At 58.3% G+C, this 19588-nt stretch overlaps 1 protein-coding gene across 20 annotated transcripts in view; it reads right to left on the bottom strand.

Moving 5' to 3' along the window:
* Positions 1-19588, bottom strand: part of NFASC (neurofascin) — a 176032-nt gene that overhangs the window by 121800 nt on the left and 34644 nt on the right. For 4 of the 20 annotated variants that reach the window (XM_070055163.1, XM_070055162.1, XM_070055164.1 and 1 more), the window contains exon 1: positions 8256-8422. The exons of 2 other annotated variants lie outside the window; for them this stretch is intronic. Coding sequence is in view for 2 of the 18 variants with exons in the window: in XM_070055161.1 (XP_069911262.1) it covers positions 16723-16803 (81 nt within the window). In the remaining 16 variants the exon portion in view is untranslated. Of the gene's footprint in view, positions 1-8255; positions 8424-16722; positions 17022-19588 lie in introns of those variants that run through there. 14 more of the 20 variants (XM_070055154.1, XM_070055156.1, XM_070055155.1 and 11 more) reach the window with 7 other exon arrangements.

The following is a 19588-nucleotide window of genomic DNA, read 5'->3' as shown; positions in this document are numbered from 1 at the left end:
ATGACCACAGGATCCAGCGATTCCACGTGCAGGTCTACATCGCAAAGGGCTGAGGGCAGGGACTGGGAGAGGTACACACACCCACGTCCACAGCAGCATGCTTTGCCATCACCAAAAGGGAGAAGCCACCCAAGTGTCCATCAGTGGTGACTGGACGAGCAGAATGTGGTCCACACAAAGGTCACACTGAGCCTTTATAAAGAAGGAATTCTGCGGCCGGCGCTGTGGTATAATGGCTAAAGTCTGCCTGCAGAGCAGGCATCCCTTATGGGTGCCGGCTCGAGTCCCAGCTGATCCACTTCTGATCCAGCTCCCTGCTAATGGGAAAGCAGTGAAGACTGTTCCAAGCATGCACATGGGAGGGCTACAAGAAGCTCCTGGCTCTGGCCTGGCCCAGTCCTGGCTGTTGTGGCCATTTGGGGAGCGAACCAGCAGACAGGAGATCCTCTGTATCTCCCTCTCTCTGTAACTCTGCCTTTAAAAAAAAAAATATATATATATATATATATATACACACACACACACACATATATATAGTGATTATATATATATATATATATACACACACAAAAAGCAAACACGAACTCTTCCTATGGTGAAATAAAACTCATGACTGGGGCCAGCGTCTTGGCTCACTTGGTTAATCCTCTGCCTGCAGCACCAGCATCCCATGTGGGCGCTGGGTTCTAGTCCCGGCTGCTCCTCTTCCAGTCCAGCTCTCTGCTGTGGCCCGGGAAGGCAGTGGAGGATGGCCCAAGTGCTTGGGCTCTGCACCTGCATGGGAGACCAGGAGGAAGCACCTGGCTTCTGGCTTCAGATTGGCGCAGCGCCGGCTGTGGCGGCCATCTGGGGGGGTGAACCAACCAAAGGAAGACCTTTCTCTCTGTCTCTCTCTCTCTCTCTCACTGTCTAACTCTGTCAAATAAATTTAAAAAAAAAATACTCAGGACACAGTTGTACTAAAGGGGATAATACATGCAACAGATCAGATTACTCACTCAGGAAGTCCTGAAAAATCTTAGGACACGCTCACGCTACCTGGTCTCCAGCCAAACAATGACTGTTTCTGAGGCCCTAGAACGGGCACACGGAGTCCCTGGGTTCCGGTTCCAGGTTTGTGACTCGCCTCCATGTAACATCAGGCGAGACAATCACTCCTTCCTGGGCCTCGGCTTGCTGATCTGTGGAGGGGACTGCGTGAGATGCCAGAGTCCCTTCCAGCTACCCCAGGGGTTCCCAGAAATGAATTAAAAATGCAAATTATTGAGGCTCCCCAGACTTACTGAATCAGAAACTGTGTGCCCACAATCTGGGTTTGAACAAGCAGAGCCAGGCTTAGGAACCACAGGAAGACACTTCATGTTTTCAAACTAATGATGTTCTGGGTAAGCCATGCTTCTAAGAAAATAAAAGCCACAGATGCCCGAAACACTCAAGACAAACGCATTAACAAATGAATCGGAGTAATAGGGCAATTACATTTTAAAAGTAAGATAGAACTATCAAGTATCTTGGGGCCGGTGCTACAGCGCAGTGTGTTAAGCCACTGCCGGTGAGACTGGCATCCCATTCGGATGCTAATCTGAGTCCTGGTTGCTCCACTTCTGGTCCAGCTTCCTGCTAATGTGCCCGGGAAGGCAGCAGAAGACGGCCAAATACTAGGGCCCCTACACCACATGGGAGAATTAGATGGAGTTCCAGGTTCCTGGCCTTGTCCTGGCCCAGCTCCAGACACTGTAGCCATTTGGAGAGTGAATCAGTGGGTGGAAGATTTCTAACTCTGCCTTTCAAATAAATAAATCTTTAAAAATATCCAAAAAAAATAACAAGCTAATTTTTAAAAAAGATTTATATACTTGAAAGGCAGAGTGACAGAGGAGAGACAGGGAGAGATCTTCCATGCACTGGTTCACTCCTCCAGCGCCTACAACATCCAGGGCTGAGCCAGTCTGAAGTCAGAAACTCAGACCTCATCCCGGCCTCCTAGGTGGGTGGCAGGGACTCCAGCACCTGGGCCATCATTCTCTGCCTTCCCAGGCCATTAGCAGGAAGCTGGATTGGAAGTGGAGCAGCTGGGACTCAAACTGGCACTCCGATATGGGCTTACCACACTGTGTCACAATGCCTGCCCCCAAATTACCTCTTTATTCAGAATTAATATATGCAAATGTGTGCTGTCCTTAAAAGTCTCACCAGCCTACACCTGTTGTGCTAAGGATGCAGCTCTTGCTGAAAACATTTGTGAAATTTTATTTGGAAGCAACACTGAGTCTGTTTAGACGCTGAATGAAATCAGCTCCCCTTGTTCGGAGCTAAAAGTGGCTTCACTCAGCTCGTTCCTACACTGGCTGTCCTGATGACGAAGCTTCCAGAAATCAAGTTCCCTCTAAGAGGAAGCAGATTGCCTATCACGGAGGACAGTCAAAGAGTGCACTGCAGGGCACAGCTCAGACGCGTTCCAGAGAACGGCAGGACTACACGCCTCACACCGCCACGCGCACACCAGGAAAGCAGCAGCCTTCGCCAGCCAAGACTCGGACCCCAGAATCCCCCTGGGACACCAGCACTCGCCCTGGAGCGAGGCGGAAAATGTCCCACGTCTCACAGCGAGTTGGAGAGTCTGTCTAGGGTGCCGGAACGCGGGCAAGGCAGCAGGAATGGGCTTCCCTGAGAGTCCTGGCCATGGCCTTGGAGCCAGGCAGCGAGACGGCACCAGGGCAAGGCAGGCCCCGGGCGGCAGGCCGTGACGTCAGGTCAGAAGACGAGGCTCCCAGCTGCGCTCTTCAAGAAACAAAAGCCTCTTTTGAGTTTCCTGCGCATTCTGGCACCAGCCCTGGTCAATTCTTTCTCCGACGGTGGGCTGGAAACTATTCCTAGCATCCCACGGAGTGCAGGGGACACGGCGAGCACGGGAGATTCCTTCTCCGTGGGGCCGCGCACACTTCTGGGGCTCTGGGAAGGGGGTGCCCAGGGGCCTGTGCCTTCCCGCTCACGTGCTCCACACTGCGTTGTTCTGAGAGCTGGCTTTGGGGTGAGGGGAGGGAGGAGACACAGCGGACGTGGAATGTGACGTTGAATATCGCCAAGGTTTTCCTACCCCTCCCTCTCGGCTCCTCAACCTCGAACGTCCTCGTGTCACGGTCTCGCCCCAGCAGCCGCGGGATAGACATCGCTCAAGTTTAGGTCCATGGATGTTTCCTGCTCTCCCCTCTCCTGGGTCACTCTCCTGCTGTCAATCCTCGCGCTCAGTGGTGGAAGTGTGAGATCCACTTTATCTTCCCTAACACCCCGTGCAACGGTGGGCACACGGCCACCCCTGAGCGGTGCTGACGATGACCAACCACGTCACCGTGTCTACCTGCTGCGTCCATCATCTCAGCCAATCCTCCTAAGAGCACTCACTAGGTGCGAGGTGCTGCTGATTCCACCTGTCAAACCGAGGTTCAAAGACCTTAGGTAAGGAGCCAACTCAAGGTCAAGGGGACAGGGGACGGGGGCCAGCGCTGTGGCATAGCAGGTAAGGCCACCGCCTGCAGTGCCGGCATCCCATGTGGGTGCCAGCATCCCATATGGGTGCCAGTTTGAGTCCCAGCTGCTCCACTTCTGATCCAGCTCTCTGCTATGGCCTGGGAAAGCAGTGGAAGATGGCCCAAGCTCCTGGCTCCTGGCTTTAGATCAGCCCAGCTCCTGCTGTTAGGGCCATGTGGGGAGTGAACCAGCCGATGGAAGACCTCTCCCTCTCTCTCTCTCTGCTTTTGCCTTTCAAATAATAAATCTTTAAAAAAAAAAAAAAAAGGTTAAGGGGCGGGTCTTAAGTGCAAATCCAGACCTCCAGGACCCCAAAAGCCTTTTTAAAAAAGATTTATTTGAAAGGCAGTTACGGGGCTGGGGTGGGGTGGGGGGGTGGCGACAGAGAGAGACAGAGAGAGACAGAGAGAGAGAGAGATCTTCCATCACTGGTTCACTCCACAAATGGCTACAACAGCCAGGGCTGGGCCAGGCTGAAGCAGGAGCTTCTTCCAGGTCTCCCACGTGGGTGCAGGGGCCCAAGCACTTGGGCCATCTTCTGCTGCCTTCCCCAGGCCATTAACAGGGAGCTGGATCAGAAGTGGAGCAGCCAGGACTCAAACAAGCATCCATATGGGACGCCAGTGTCGCAGGCAGCAGCTTACTCGGCTGTACCACAACGCCAGGCCCAAAGCAGAGTTTTTAATGCTTGGACATCACTGGCTCCCATGCTGAAGAGTCAGAACACAGCCCTTGACCTCTCTTCTACTTCAGGAATTCCCTCCTCCAGCCCAGTTCCGTGGGCCTCTCTTCCTAACCTCCTGAGGGGACCAGGGCACAGGGAGTGGATGCCCCCAACCCTGGGGGTGACCGTAAGGACCATCACGGAGGTCACCAGCCCTTGGAGAGCGAGGAGGACGTGGGGAAGGAAGCTGGCAGACAGGACAGGGCAGGATCTGTGGGTGGCTCGTCTGTAGTCCAGGCCACTCTGACACGCAGTCCTGCCTGAAGTCCAGGGCCACCAGCACCTCCAAGGGCCTGACAGGGTGAGGATGCCGCACCTTAGCCACAAGTCCAGGGTGCGTGACTGTCAACGCAGCGAAGAGCCAGATGCATTTATTTTAACCTCCCAAACCAGACCTCAGTGATCCCCAGTGAGATGCAGAGGAGGAAACAGAGGCGCTGGGCACTGCCGCCCATCTCTCATAGCCCACCTGGGCTTCCTGTCCCCACCTGGGCTTTGTGTCCCCACCTGGAGACAGCAGGAAGAACAAGGAGCCAGGTGTCTGGACGCCCAGGGTGGGGTCCCAGCTGTCCCTGTAAGTCGCTGGGCCCCAGGCCCCTCACAAGAAGCGTACCACATAACCTGTATGACGCCTCCTGGCTGCTCACGTCTGCAGCTCTGGGACCTGCCAATCACCGGCTGCTGGCACCAGCCAGGCTACAGACAGTGGAGAGCTGATGGGGAGATAGGACCTCACCCTGGCCCACTCCCTGGGAACCTGACCTGCTCTCCCTCGGCCACAGGCAAGTGCTGAGAGTCTTCCAAGGAAAATGCTGACCTCTGGCCTGGCCAGTCCCCAGTTAAACAAAGGCCTGCAAGCTGGTGAGCTGGGGGGGCACCCTCCCTAGGGCTGGGTCATCTTCCACCTGCCAGTTGACTCCCGTGCGCACACGCTGCGTGCCCCAGCTGCACAGGCCACAGGATGGGGCCGGGGCTCCCTGGAGGGGCCATCATGCCAACACGACTTCAAAGAGACAGAAGGGACAGGGAAGGGGCCGGGAAGCAGAGGTCACCACGCCAGCACAATCCCAGCCTGGCGTAGCCATCGCCGTTTCAGACTTTGGAGGCGGACAGAGCCGCTTCCCTTTGCCCTACCCGAGCTCACACCCCTTTCAGCCAGACACCCACCGTGGGCCTTCAGGGCTGGCCCCTGTGGCTTCTTAGCATCTTCACAAACCAGGCCCCCAGCCCCAAATGCAGGACGCCCAGCATTTTTGGTAAGACCCCGCCCTGGGGTCAGCACTGTGGCAAAGAGCAGGTAAAGCCGCCTGCAGCACCAGCATCCCACACAGGCACCGGTTCCAATCCTGCTGCTCCACTGTGATCCAGCCCTGCTGGAGCACCTGGGAAAGCAGAGGAAGATGACCCAAGTCCCTGGACCCCTGGACCCATGTGGGAAACCTGGAAGAATATCCTGGCTCTGGTCTGGCCCAGCCCTGGCCGATGCGGCCATCTGGGGAGTGAATCAGCAGATGGAAGATCCTGATCTCTTTCTTTGTAACTCTGGCTTTCAAATTAAAAAAAAAAAAAAAAAAAAAAAAAGACCCAGCCCTTCCTTCTATTCCAAAATGCCCTCAGGAGACCACTTCTAATACCTCCCGCTTTGACAAATGTATGGACGTCTCCCAAACTCCCGTGTGTATCCAAGAACCCCCAGGCTTCGGACGTGCTGTGTGAGAGACACTGTCTTAAGAAAAACATTCTTTCACTTGCAAATGAGAACTGAAAGCAGGTGTTTTGTCTTATAACTGGGAACATAGAGAGAAGCATGTTGTAAACACTCTCCCAGAATCCAGGGAGAAGCACTGAACCCGTCTGCCACTCACTCATCAAATATTTACTGAGTGCCTCCCGTGCGCAGGCCATGCCCTTGGCAAAGGGGCTCAGGGCAACCAAGACACTGTCCCAGCAGCCCCAGATCTTACCTCCTGGGGGGGGACACAGGCAGTGAAATCGTAAATGAAGCACTCGTGCAAGTGCAGGTCGCAGGAGGGACCTCGGAGAGACACAAAACAGGGACAGAGGCGGGCGGGGGGGGGGGGGCTGCTTTTAGACAGGGTGGCTGGAAATGACTTCCAAGCGGACTGGAATGAAAGGAAGTGGAGGAGGGAGCTGGGAGGGAGCGGGAAATGGTCCCAGGTAGACGGATCAGCAAGGAAAGGTCCCAAGGCCGGGGGCGGCTGGACACTGAGGCAAAGCCCAGGGACCAGAGGGCAGAGCGGGGGAAGAGAAACAGCGGTGACAGACAGGTGGGGAGGGCCACGTCACAAGGAGTGACGCCACAGGAAGCAAGAACGGAGGCAGCTGGGACCTGCAGTGCTAGAGAAGACGGTGACCCAGTGGCACCTGGTCAGGCACAGGACACAGGCAGGCGTCACTCAGAACCACGGCCAGAGCAGTGGAGAGACAGACCCGGCTCTGCTGGAACACAGCGCAGGCAAAGGGCAGTGCACGGCCAAGCAGCGGGCTGGGGTCACACAGGGGGACTGCGGATGGCGGAAACGCCAGGGCACAGGGGTTCTGGCTAAAGCCACCCAGCAGGCCAGAGGCATCAGACATCACTGGGGGTGGTGGATAGGGTGGGCGGGTACCGCGGTGCAGGGTCTACATGTCTCGCTAAGACTTGCTAAGGACTCTTCCTGAGACTGGATTTGGTAGGGAAGTGCACGGGAGGGCCTAGGAGAAGGTGCAGCAACCTGACTGACGTTTGGGGACGCAAACAAGGAAGGGGCCGGTTTTCCTTCTCTGCGTCTACCCAGCACAGGGAGCTCTGAGTATCCCATCAGACAGGGAGCTCATGGCAGGAGGGAGTATCTCTCCTCCCACGGGAGCTCCCTGACAGCACGGACCTCGTCTTGTGCCTGTTGATAGCAGCCCTCTGCTATGGGCGCCATGCATAGGAAGCTACACAGTGGTGCCTCCAACCCAGAAGCAGCTCTTGTGGCTGGACAACTACTGGCATCAACTCTGGCAGGCTCCAAAACCCAACCAAAAGCAGAATGAGCCACACGTCGGCTACCATGGACAGGTGTCCCTCCCTTGAATGTGCCCTCCCGCTGTGGCTCAGCAGGGCTGTGGCGGACCTCAGGTGCACACCCCTCCCCCATGGGGGCCTCACAAAACTGTGGGGTCCCTGGGGCCCAGGCAGCTGCTCAGCCAGGGCTGGTCTCTGTCCCCACTTTGAGCAGGATCACAGGGAACCAGGACCTACACCACGACCACAAACAGCCTGCCTCCTCCCACGCCACTGCCCCACGGGAGCCTCAGTTGCCTGTATCCATAGCAACCAGCATTTGCCAGTTGCAATCCTGGGAGGGCAGGTGGGAGGCAGCTGCACTTGGAGATGGCTTGCCTGGCTGGTTTGAGAAGTCCAGGATTCCTCAAAGAGGTGTCCCCTGCATCTCTGTACCCACATGGTATGGAGCTCCGGGCCCCTGGCTTCAGTGTGGCCCAGCCCGGCCCAGCCCTGGCCACTGCAACCATCCTGGGGGAGTGAACCAGTGAATGGAAGATCACTCTCTCTGTCTCTCTGTGTGTCACTCTGTCAAAAAAAATAAATCTTAAAAAAAACGAAGGAGAGAAAAACGAAATGCTAAGAATAAGCATCCCCTTTCTCTCCATTCCTTAGAGATCCCAGCTGTTTCCAGGCCTCTCTGCAGTTCACAGCCCTCTGAGTCCTGGGGGCAGAGCCTCCCAAGTTTAACCTGAACCCAGTAGGTCACGGCTTAAACCTGGGAGGAGCAGGGGCTGCCTGGGACCACGCAGAAGAGGCTCATGGGTTTCTCTGCAAACCAATCACTTGCTGCCCTGCTACTGAGATATTAGCTGAGGCTTTCTTACTCCAGGACGTCGCAAAGCAGGCCCCATGCGGGCTTCACCCAGGAAGAGAGCCACGCCCCGCCCACCAGACCCCCACCCAGGAGACGTCTGGGCAGGGACAAACCAGAGCCTGCCCCTTCCTTACCTGCAGGACCACCTCCTCTGTTCGCACCCTCTTCCGGCTTGAACAACGCTAACCTCGCTTTGAAATAAGAACAAATAAACCCTACCGGACGCTCCCCCTCCACCCCTTCCTCTCCTTTTCCAGTTCCGCCTCCATTCCCTCTCTCTGCCTAGAGAACTGCCCTGTTTTTGAAATAAAAATAAATCCCACATTCCTCTAAAATGTCAAGAGGAAAATGTCCCATTTGGCTGCCCCCAAATCCTGTGAGAAAGTGCATCTGGCGAGGCTTTACGTAACCCTGCTACGAGGCTGGGACCTCTGCTGTCACCCCTCCCCTCCCCCACCGCATTCCGCACAGACCGTGGCCTTGCCCCTGCGGGCTGCCCCGAGCTCGGTGCCGGGTGCATAGGGACAGTACTCTGGTGCACACCAGGCCGTGGTTTTCAGCTCCTGTTTTTGGAGGACCCACGTGACACAGTTGCATTCTCAGCACTCAGTGCCCAGCACACGGTAGATCTTTGAAAATGTAATTAAAATTCCAAGTAAAAAATGTCTGCTGGGCTTTGCTGAAGAGGCCAGAGGCTTGTTCCACCCTGGGGTGTACCTGCTTCTGCCCTGAGACGGCCTTGGCGCGCGGCTGCTCCCCTCAGGGAGGGTTATCCTCAGGTAACCTCCCCTCTCCAAAACCCAAGGGCAGGGGAAAACACCCCAAGGAAGGGTAGTGCCAGGTCTGCCCAGGGCTCTCCTGCCTTGCCTCCTGGATGGCGTTGCTTCAGGAACCAAATAGTGAACCGGGATTCCAACCCACCACACTTAACACTCTTCCAGCTGGGACAGACAGCTCCAGGATGCCGGATCCGTGCTTGCCTCTCACAGAAAACACCAACTGCTGCCACCCGGAGGGGGAGGCCCCCGTGGACCAGAGGGAGGGACGCGCTGGCCGGCGCTGGGTGAGGGCACTCGGGGACCCTCCACGTGTCTCTCTCCAGTTTAGCATGTTGTGAAAAACAAAACCAAATCTTTAAAAGCTCCCGTCCTGCCAAGAACGAGGGCAGGGAAGCCCAAAGGGCTTTGCTTTGCACATCACAGGGGGACCTCCAGGCCTGGTTTCCATGCAGAAGAAACGTCCCGGGTTTCTCCCGCTCCTTTGTATCTGCGTGCCCAGCAGCCATGCACGGCTGCAGGGCCAGCATCAGTGCCCCAAGCCTAGGCAAGGATCAGAATCGGTTTCCCCACCTTAAGACACAGGTTCTGACCCTGCCGCACTGACCTACCCCACACAAAAAGGTACATCCTGCAGGCCTGCGCTCCTCCAACCAGCACATAGTAGATGCTTGCTAAAATTGAGTTTCTTTTTCCCTGGTGAAACAAAGGCTGTTCTGTGCTTGTATTAAGAGGCTTAATGGAATCAAACTCCAGAAGTCAGCTGGTGGCCAAGAGTAACTAAGAAACACAGAAAAGAAAACTCCTAGAGAAAGGAGCTCACAACCCCATTGCCTGGGAAACCTGCAGCCCGGGACCCGCCAAAGACTAAAGATCTGAATCCCAGCGCTCGCACCGGGCGCTAGGCGAGGGGCAGACAGGCGTGCCACGCGGGGTCCTCGGGGACTGCAGGCCAAAGCAGGAGCGGTTGCTAGGAAGATGCTGGGCACTTCAATACCACGAAGGCACAGGCAGATATTTGCACAGCGAGGGCCATAGGAGCGCATCACTCAGCAAGGCTGAGAGGTGGCAACAACCCAAGTGTCCATCAGCGGACAGACGGAGCAAAATGCTGATCCAGCTCGTACAGACACACAAGGGAACACTGTCCAGCTTGAGGTTTTTGAACACCTTAGCTCTTTTATTTCTTTGAGAGGCGCGCACGCCTCTCTGCAAACACACACACACACACCCAGACAGGCAGACAGAACAGAGCTCCTACCCTCTGGGTCGCTCTCCAAATGCCTGCAATGGCTGGGACTGGGCCAGACTGAAGCCAGAAAGCTAAGAACTCAAACCAGGTCTCCTCTGCAGGTGGCAGGGACCCAAATTTCTGAGCTATTATCTGCTGCCTCCCAGGGTGTGCGTTCATTGGAAGCTGGATTCAAAGGGGAGCCAGGAGCTCCGCTAAGTGACTGTTTCCCAATCAGTCTTGGAACCGCTACAAGAAACACCTTGCAGCCACGTGAGGAACTTGATGCTACGCTAATTGAAATAAGTTAGACACAAAAGACAAAGAACGTGTGATTCCACTTCCATGCGGTTCCCTAAACAGTTAAATTCATAGAGATGAGAGCAGAAACAGCTGCCAGGGGCTGCCAGGAGGGCATTGGATGGGCACAGCCTTGGCTTAGGAAGATGGAAAGGTTCCGGAGAGAGGCGGCGGTGACGCCTGTGTAAGGCTGTGGACATGCTTCCTGGGTCACTGACCCTGCACTTACAGTGGTTACAACAGTACACGCCACACTGCTTGTCTGCTACAGCTGGGGAGTAACGTCGACAGAAAAGAGGGAAAAAATACCACACGTTAAATGCATAAGGACAGTATTGGCTTTAATTTATATCGCCTCTGCCCAAGAGCTGACAACATTCTTAAAACATCTCCAATGACGTCTACCCCCAGAGATGGGTCGACAGCGCCCTTCCCACCCGCCCAAGGGCAGGGAAGCTGCACGCTGAGCACAATGAGTGTGGTGGTCCCACTGCTCAGCAGGCCACAGGACAGAACACACACTTCACTGTCCCACGTGCGAGGACTGACCTCCTCATGTGGCCTGTGCACCCCAGCGCCCCGTCCAGGGCTGCCCCCCTTTTAGATTTTTTTTTATTTGAAAGACCCCAAATGGTCGCAATGGCTGGACCTGGGCTGACCTGAAGCCAGGAGCCAAGAGCATCTTCCAGGTCTCCCACATGGGGTGCAAGCACTTGGGCCATCTTCCACTACCTTCCCAGGCCATAAGCAGAGAGCTGGCTCGGAGGAGGGGTAGTCGGGACCCAAACAGGTGACCATATGGGATGCTGATGCTACAGATGGAGACTTAGTCCATGCTATGGCGCCGGCCCCCAGGCCTGCTCTCTGAAGCTGGGTTCCTCTCCAGCACGAGGAACCCCAGAGTCAAGGGCCCCAGGATAGCAGCTTGCATGTCCCCATCAGATGCCACAATGGCAGTAACGTGGCCAAGAAGGTTGACTCTCCACCCCTGGGGGGTTCCCACCCACCAGCCCATGTGGACCCCACACCTGAGCCCCTCGGCCAGATTCCCTCCACTCGGGTCTCCCTCCTGCCTCCCCAGACGCACTGCCAAGATGGAAGGAAGAGAAGGTTCCTCCCTGCCACAAACTCACGGTACACCATGTTCATGGACAAGGGCAGAGAGCAGGGGGCCGAGACAGGGGTGGGGGGAGTCTGCTCGCAGGGACCTTCCACATGCCCTGAAAAACTGCTAGTCCTCCGAGGCTTAGCCAGCCCCAGAAGCCACACAGACTCCACCACATACTATATGGCTCCATTTGCACAGAAAGCCAATTTACAGTCATGGAAATCTGTCAATCATTACGGGTGGGGGAAGCTGCAAATGAGATGATGGGTGTGGAGGGAGCCCCCAGGGAATTTGGCAGAGTCCCTGAACTACAGGGGTAAAGGTTCCCAGCCCCACCCAGAGATGCAAACCACCTACCTGGGAAAACCTGTTGGACCACAGGAAACTCACTCTAACTGAGGAAATACTGCAGTTACAAGTATTCTTGGATTGTAGTCCCTAGTACAACGGACAGCCTCTGGCTGTCCTGCCCACTGCTCCCTTGTAAGCACATGGCAACAGCTACCCTAACTAAGAGGGGACTGTGCCACAGGTGTACCCCTCATGTCGCGGTCTGTGCTGCAGCAGGAGTCAGCCCCTACCTAGCCTGCTTGCCAGCTGCCTCCCTCAATCTAGCTTTGTGGAATTCAGGAGGCAGATCTTAGCGCAGGAGGAAGACTGCATCCCAAATGACTGTTATTCACTCACCAGGCACCTCCATGCTGAGTCTGGAGGGGCTGCAGGCACCTCCTCCATCCACCTTCCCCGTCTGTCTGGACTTTCAGAGGCAGGTAAACAAAGACCTCACCAGCCCCCTCCCCTCAGAAGCTGGCTCACAGCATCCTGGCTGGGTCGGGGATTTGTGGGGAGGGGGCAGGTGGCTGGTACCTGGTACTGCTCTGGACACTACCATGTCACATCTGACATCTTCCCTACAGTGAGCCCACAGCAGGGGAGGGTGTGGGGAAGAGGAGCGCTCCGAGGGGAGCCCAGGCTGGACACTGAGCAGCCGCTGCTGTGGGGCAGGCAGGGCTCCAGCCCTCGGCTGTTGGATCACCGCTCTGCAGGGTGCTGCCTGCGGTCCGGGTTCAGGGACGCAGCCCTCGACCTTTCTGACGCTGTGCTCAGACACCGCCACATCCCCACTCCGCCTGTCTGTCCCTCCCCTCCCTCTTCTCAGGGAGAATGACAGCTTCAGCAGCTTCCCCACAGTGGGAGAGCGGGAGAGAGAGAGAACGAGAGAACACACGGCCAAGGGATGGGGAGCTGGGAAGACAGGAGCCCCGGATCTGCTCCTAGGTCCAGGGTCACGGAATGCAGATGTGTCCACAGCCACTCTGTCCAGCACCTTCTAGAGACTCGAGCCAGCCCCACACTGGAATCCTGCCTCCTCTCCCACCACGTGGCTGGGTCACCTCTCTGCTTCCCCAGCTACGAAGCGGGGGTCGTGGTAGCTGCCTTCTGGGGTTACTGCAGGGACAGAATGAGGACAGTGGGGCAGTGATGGGGTGGTCAGAAAGCCCTTCTCACTCAGAGCCCGCTCTGCTTGGGGGGGACTTACTTTTCCTTTTCAAACGCGTTTATACAGGTGGGGCTGACCCTAGCCTGGGGCCCTCATCTCAGTCTCCTCCACCGGAGAGTACGCTGTGTCGACAGCGAAAATCGCCCAGACCTGGTGCTGGGCTCACACCTGGATGCAAACAGGGCCCTAAGTATTTCCAAAGGTCAAGAAGAGCACACTGGCCAGCGCTGTGGCTCACTAGGCTAATCCTCCACCTTGTGGCGCCAGCACTTCGGGTTCTAGTCCCGGTCGGGGCGCCAGATTCTGTCCCGGTTGCCCCTCTTCCAGGCCAGCTCTCTGCTGTGGCCAGGGAGTGCAGTGGAGGATGGCCCAAGTGCTTGGGCCCTGTACCCCATGGGAGACCAGGAGAAGTACCTGGCTCCTGCCATCGGATCAGCGCGGTGCGCCGGCGGTGGCGGCCATTGGAGGGTGATCCAACGGCAAAGGAAGACCTTTCTCTCTGTCTCTCTCTCTGTCCACTTCCTGTCAAAAAAAAAAAAAAAAAAAAAAAAAAAGAAGAAGAACAAGAAGAAGAAGAGCCCACTGGGGCCGGCGCTGGGGTGTAGCGGGTGAAGCTGACATCTGCAGCACCAGCATCCAGTTCGAGTCCCGGCTGCTCCGCTTCCAATCCAGCTCCCTGCTAATGTGCCTGGGAAAGCAGCACTTGAAGATGGCCCAAGTCCTTGGGTCCCTGCACCCATATGGGAGACCTGCCTTCGGCCTGGCCCAGCCCTGGCCACTGCAGCCATTTGGGGAGTGAACCAGCGGATGGAGAACGTCTCTCTCACTGTCTCTCCTTCCCTCCCTCTCCCTCTGTAACTCTGCCTTTCACATAAATAAATAAATCTTAGGAAAAAAAAAAAAAGAGGAGTGCACTCTGGGCACGTGAAGTGTACGAGAAGCATAACCAGGGATGCCCCAGACCAAGCACAGGCAGAGAAACGAAGGAGCTGGGAAAAATGCAGTTAGGACCTGGAGCCCGAAGGGGGCAAACAGTGTGCGGGGGGGGGGGGGGGGGGTAGGTCCTCAGAGAGCCTGTACCGGAGCAGAGAGGGCTGGAATAAAGCCACGCGGCCACTCCCAGAGCCCCAGCAGGGGGACAGTGCTGAGGCGGGAGGAAGGTGCAGGGAGTCAGAAACCTGCGAAGGCGGCAGAGGAACGGGCGCTCACGCAGGAGGCCCATCCCCGGCTCCTGCCCTTAAGCGTTGGCAGGAGAAAGCAGGAGAAGGCCAGAGGAACCGCAGCAGCCACGCGTTAGCATCCCTCTTCCTCCTGTGCCAAGGACCTCACAGGTCAGCCGCAAACCCAGGGGCCGGTGCTATTAACATAACAAACCGGAGGTCGCCCAGGTGTGGAAAGGGGCCGGGAACCCAGGCCGTCTGGCTCCACCTCCCACTGTCTGAGCACGTGGCCCCACTGCTTCCTGGGTGCTGGCTGCCCCTGCACCTCAAGGCAGCTCCAACGCAGAAGCAGCCCCCACCCCCAGCACTCTGCCCCGGGCTCTGTCCTGATGGGAGTCCCAGGGCCTCGCGCCATCTGACTCAAAGGTGGAAACGAAATGTCCACCCAGCCACAGGCTACTCTCCCGCTCCCAGGGTGCTCCCCTCTCTGCGGCATGCTCCGGCCTCCCAGGCCTCCCCAGCCTCTCACCAGGATCCCAACCCCAGGCGGGCACGTGTGTTGGGGTGCTGCCGGCTGGGGTACCCCGCGCTTGCTCAGGCAAGCGTCTCTCACTAGCACATTGCTGCTGACCCAGGTTCAGAAAACCCAGACTGACTGGTCAGCCCTGGGTCCAGCCTGTGGGACAGCCCCTGGTGTAGGGCAGGTGCCTCCCTGAGACTCCCCACACTGGCAGGGAGGGTGGCCTCACATCTGCCCTCAGTGCATGTGGCCACCACACTTTCCGGTGTCACCTTCTAGGAGGGACCGTGCGTGACTCAGGGGCTCCAAGAGGGCCGGCTGCTGGGTCTGGGTGGACGCCCGGCCCAGCCACTGACACGGTAACCCCGGGCAACGTGCGCACCTGCCTGGGCCTCTGTTTCCTAGGTTCTGAGTGAGGACGGTCCAGGCTGTCGGGAGGTTCCCAGCGGAGGACAGACGCCCAGGGCTAGAGTGGTCCCACGGAATAAGCCCTCAGGGAGCACTCACCTTCACCATTACCGATGTCGGTGGTGCTGCCATTACCAGGGGCCACCTCGCCCACTGCTCCTGGCAGGGCAGCCTCGGGAGGGGGCTGCCTGAGGATGACTCCACCTCCATGAAGAAGGCTTCAGCTCTGTCCTGGGCCTTCCAGGAAGCTGCCCGACACCAACAACCAGACAACAGAGCCACAGGTGCCCCCCCGAAGCTGGATGGAGATGCCAGGTCATTCCACCAGGCCAGGTACCAGAGCCAGGGACTGCAGCTGCAGCGACCACACACAGCCTCGCTGCCACCCGCTCCCAGGAGCACAGGTGCTTCTTCCACTGTGGGAGGAGCACGGGAAGGGAGCACCCACAGTGTGTGCAGGAGCCCAGGGCCCAGGAGGGCTGCACGTCTCCCACGCCTGCCATCAGCATGCTGCATCCCGGCCAGGGTGTGCTGTGCTCAGAGAAACCTGTGTGGTTGGCTTTGCTCGTGGGGGCCAGGCAGCACCTGCCATCTCCCAGCCCCTGCCATTCTGTCCTGGGGGGCAGGGGCTGGGCTGGCATGCCTTGGCGGGGGTTCTCCCCCTCTGATTGAAGCCAAGGATGGAAGGTTCCTCCAGTAACCTAGGCCCAGTCCCCTGGGGCCCTAAGGCAGCCTCAAACCTCCCCAGGTTTCATAGGATCACTGAATCTTCAATCCAATCAAAACCCTGAAGTCACTGGGCCCACGGCTCTGCCTCGGGAAGGCCTGCACGCACAGGGAAGGCAGGACAGGCTGTCGTCCCCACCGCACACCCACACCTACACCCAGTTCCTCAGAGCTGTCTTGAGATGAAAGGGTTTCCAGCTCAGGGGGTCCTGGGCCACAGCCACTCCCGAGGTCCAAGCGAGGATCCTCAGGCCCGGACACGACCACGTGACCCAGCCCGGCGCCAGCTTCACCTGCTCCGTCTCAGCGCTAAGGGACAAGAAGCCAAGGGTCCCCCAAGCGACCTCCTGCCGTCCACCCAGAGAAGCCAGCGTGAGCCGAAGGGCCTCTCCCACCTCCTCCCAGCCATCTAGAGACAAGAAGCTCGGGCTGGCCAGCGGGGCTGGAGGGGAGAGGGCCGGCTGGGATGGTGCCCAGAGCGAAGTGCTCTAGGAGAGCATCGAGGGCCAGCGCCGGAGAGGGCCCATCCCAGCACTAACGTGAGCAGGCTTGGTGAGAACACGACCCCGAGCTCTCCCTGCCCAGACGTCCGTGGGGCCAGACCACAGCTCCCTGCCCAACCACGCCGAGGCTCTGGAAGCTTGCCCTTGGCCTCTCGTTCTCACGACGGGAGACGGTGATCACCTGGCCGCCCTCCCTCCCAGCCTGCCTGCTTTCCGTTCCACACCCTGACAGCACCCACTTCCCGGGCTAGGATGTACGCTACCAACACCAGCACCATCAGGCAGCTGTCACAACCACACCCCACCGCAGTCCAAGGGCAGAACGGGGCGGGGATGGGGACAGAGGCAGGGCGAACTCGCCATCCTACCTCTCTCGTGAGGGAGTCCCGGCCAGGTTCATCTGCTGTCTTCTCAGGCTCCCCCTGTAGGGACAGGTGTGCAAGGCCCATGCCAGGGGCAGACTTAGGCGCGGGCAAAAGCCCAGCTAGACCTTCCCCGCCCGGGGGTCAGCCTCAGAGCAAACACAGCAGTCGGGCCCTAGCTGGACTCAGAGCCATTCCGGGCGCCCCAGCTCCCTGCCAGCCCGCCCTGGCCACCTCCCAGGCCTCTGTGGCATACACAGGGCTTTATTATCTCGAGCCCACCACGTCCTCGGAGAGCGCCGTGAATGGAGCGCCACACAATACGCCTGTTTATTAATCACCACCCGGCCCTCCCTCGCTCACTGCTGGGTCCCCTCATACATAATGCAGGAGCTGTGTGGCCCATGACACAGGCCAGGCTGTGCCCCGTGAGACGGACAGAGGTACCAGGCCGGGCCAGGCTCCCCGAGGTGGGGGTGGGATGGGAACAGACCGCGCCCCCACCCCGAGCCGGGGAGCAGTCGGACGTAATGTTGACTGTGTGTGAGGGGTGCGGCGTGTGGCCCTCCCCGTGCACGGTCCACACCAGCCAGAGACAGGGCGGCAGACAGTCCAGGTCCTCAACTCCCACCCCGTGCTTTCCACGTCTGGGTGCTGCCTGCAGCTGCAGCCCACGGGGCCACTTGTGCGTAAGGCCTGGGGCAGAGCTCTTCCACGCAGCAGCCACATGCATGTCCCCAGGCCCCCACCCCACGATCCAAATCTTCTGGAGGTTACATCTCTCCAGTCCCTCAACTGGCCCTTGCGAAACACCATCCACGCGCCCCGCCACACACAAGCAGGCGTCCGTGGCCGGCTTCTCAGCCGCTAAACCCAGCAGCCCCGCCCTCTGGTGGGGGCAGCCTCCTGGGGGGAAGGTTAGGACAACATCTGAGAGCCTTACCTCTTTGTGCCCTTTGTGCCTTAACTTCCATTTTGGGGGGTGAATCTCAAATAAGTAACCAGGGACTATCAGAATATCAAAGTCACACAAAGGCTCATCAGGGTAGCATTTATAATCATAAAACACAGACGCTTAGAAACCCGCTCCAGAGCCTCCCTAGAGGAAGCGAGAGACCCCGTGGTGCGGGGTGTGTGGCCCGAGAGGCAGAAGAGTGTGCGAAACCTAAGAGCTCTGGAGCCAGGAGACCTGGGCTCTACATCTGGTTCTACCGTTCACCGGCTGGGTTACCCTGGGCAGCTTCTCATCTGTGCCCCTGGGATACTAACAGCACAAGCATCAAGTCATAAGGATTCAACAAATGACAGTGCCCAGTGCGTACGGTAAATGCTAAGAAAATACAGATATTATTCCCACGTCATAAACAATGAGATACCGTACAGCTACTAAAGCGACGAAACATTTTAGTAAAAAGGGAGATGAAGCAACAAACCACACGAAGTAGGATATGAACAACTGCCTCCGGCTGGGGAGACGGATAATTCGCATTTTTTCCCTTTGTGCTTGTTCTATTTTCTAAGGTGGCTGCCAAGAGTATAAATCACTTCCGTTAAACTGCAAGGATCCCTTGCAGAGTCGCCCTGGCCAGCACCACATGGAGCACGGGAGCCCTGGCGCCCCCTCCGGCACGGGGGGGGAGCCCTGGCACCTCCTCCAGCACAGGGGGAGCCCTGGCGCCCCCTCCGGCACAGGGGGAGCCCTGGAGCACCCTCCGGCACAGGGGGGAGCCCTGGCACCTCCTCCAGCACAGGGGGGAGCCCTGGAGCACCCTCCGGCACAGGGGGGAGCCCTGGAGCACCCTCCGGCACAGGGAGAGCCCTGGCACCTCCTCTGGCACAGGGGGAGTCCTGGCGCCCCCTCCGGCACAGGGGGAACCCTGGCGCCCCCTCCGGCACAGGGGGAGCCCTGGTGCCCCCTCCGGCACAGGGGGAGCCCTGGCACCTCCTCCGGCACAGGGGGAGCCCTGGCGCCTCTCCGGCAGAGCCGTCTCTCCTGGCCCTTGAGCCTCACTCCCACCTGCTGGCTCCCGCTGAGCTCCAGGCTGACGATGCCTGGGGGAGTCCCCTCCAGTCTCTCTGGCAGGGTAGGCTGCTAGGCCATTGCTCTCCCCTCCCCCAAACACAGCAGGACCGGCCCCAAAATCCAGCACGGACACTGTGGGCAGCCCCTCTTCCTGTCAGCAGGGTCGGAAGGCATCCAGGGGGAGCCTGGATTTATTCTGCACAGAAGAGGAATAAAAGAAGGTAGGATTCCGAGAAAACTGGGCAAGCATCCCCACGACCCTCTACTGGTGGCCTGGGAATGCAGGAGACCCCGAGGGCAGCTCCCCCCACCCCGCTCCCCCTCCTGCCCCTGGCTGCTCTGTGCTCAGCTCCGGGCTGGAGCCCGTCTCCTTGCGATTCCCTCAGCTTTTCTTCACATGGAGGCAGCCACAAGGGCCATCTCTCAGAGCCACCTGTAGCTGGGGAGCCTGACTCTCCCGTGGGGAGCAGCAGTGGCAGCCGGGGGTGGGGGCAGCTGCTGGGGCCGCCTGAATGTGGGTCACATTCGCAGAGGGCAGCAGGCTCCAGGCCCGTGGCTGTGGAACAGCTGGTGTGCCTGGGGGAGAACTCCCTCCCATCCTGGTGCCTCACCCCACACCCCAGGTCACTCCTCTGCTGGGGCCAGCCCTCCTGTCTCCCACACCAGCGCAGGCCAGCAATAGCCGGCTGGGAGACTGGTGACCCTTGTGGCCAAGGGCTGCCCATAGGCGGGGTGGGGGGTGGGACGGCGGAGCAAGCCAGGGGCCCTCACCCGCATCTCTTAGCTGCCCGTCACAACCGCAGCTGAGGGTCCAGAGCCCTCACCACCCAGCCAGAAAGGAATTCCACC

The sequence above is a fragment of the Oryctolagus cuniculus genome, chromosome 13 (genome assembly GCF_964237555.1).
Source record: "Oryctolagus cuniculus chromosome 13, mOryCun1.1, whole genome shotgun sequence".
In the NCBI taxonomy this organism is placed as follows: domain Eukaryota; kingdom Metazoa; phylum Chordata; class Mammalia; order Lagomorpha; family Leporidae; genus Oryctolagus; species Oryctolagus cuniculus.
This window is presented reverse-complemented; position numbering and strand designations above follow the sequence as displayed.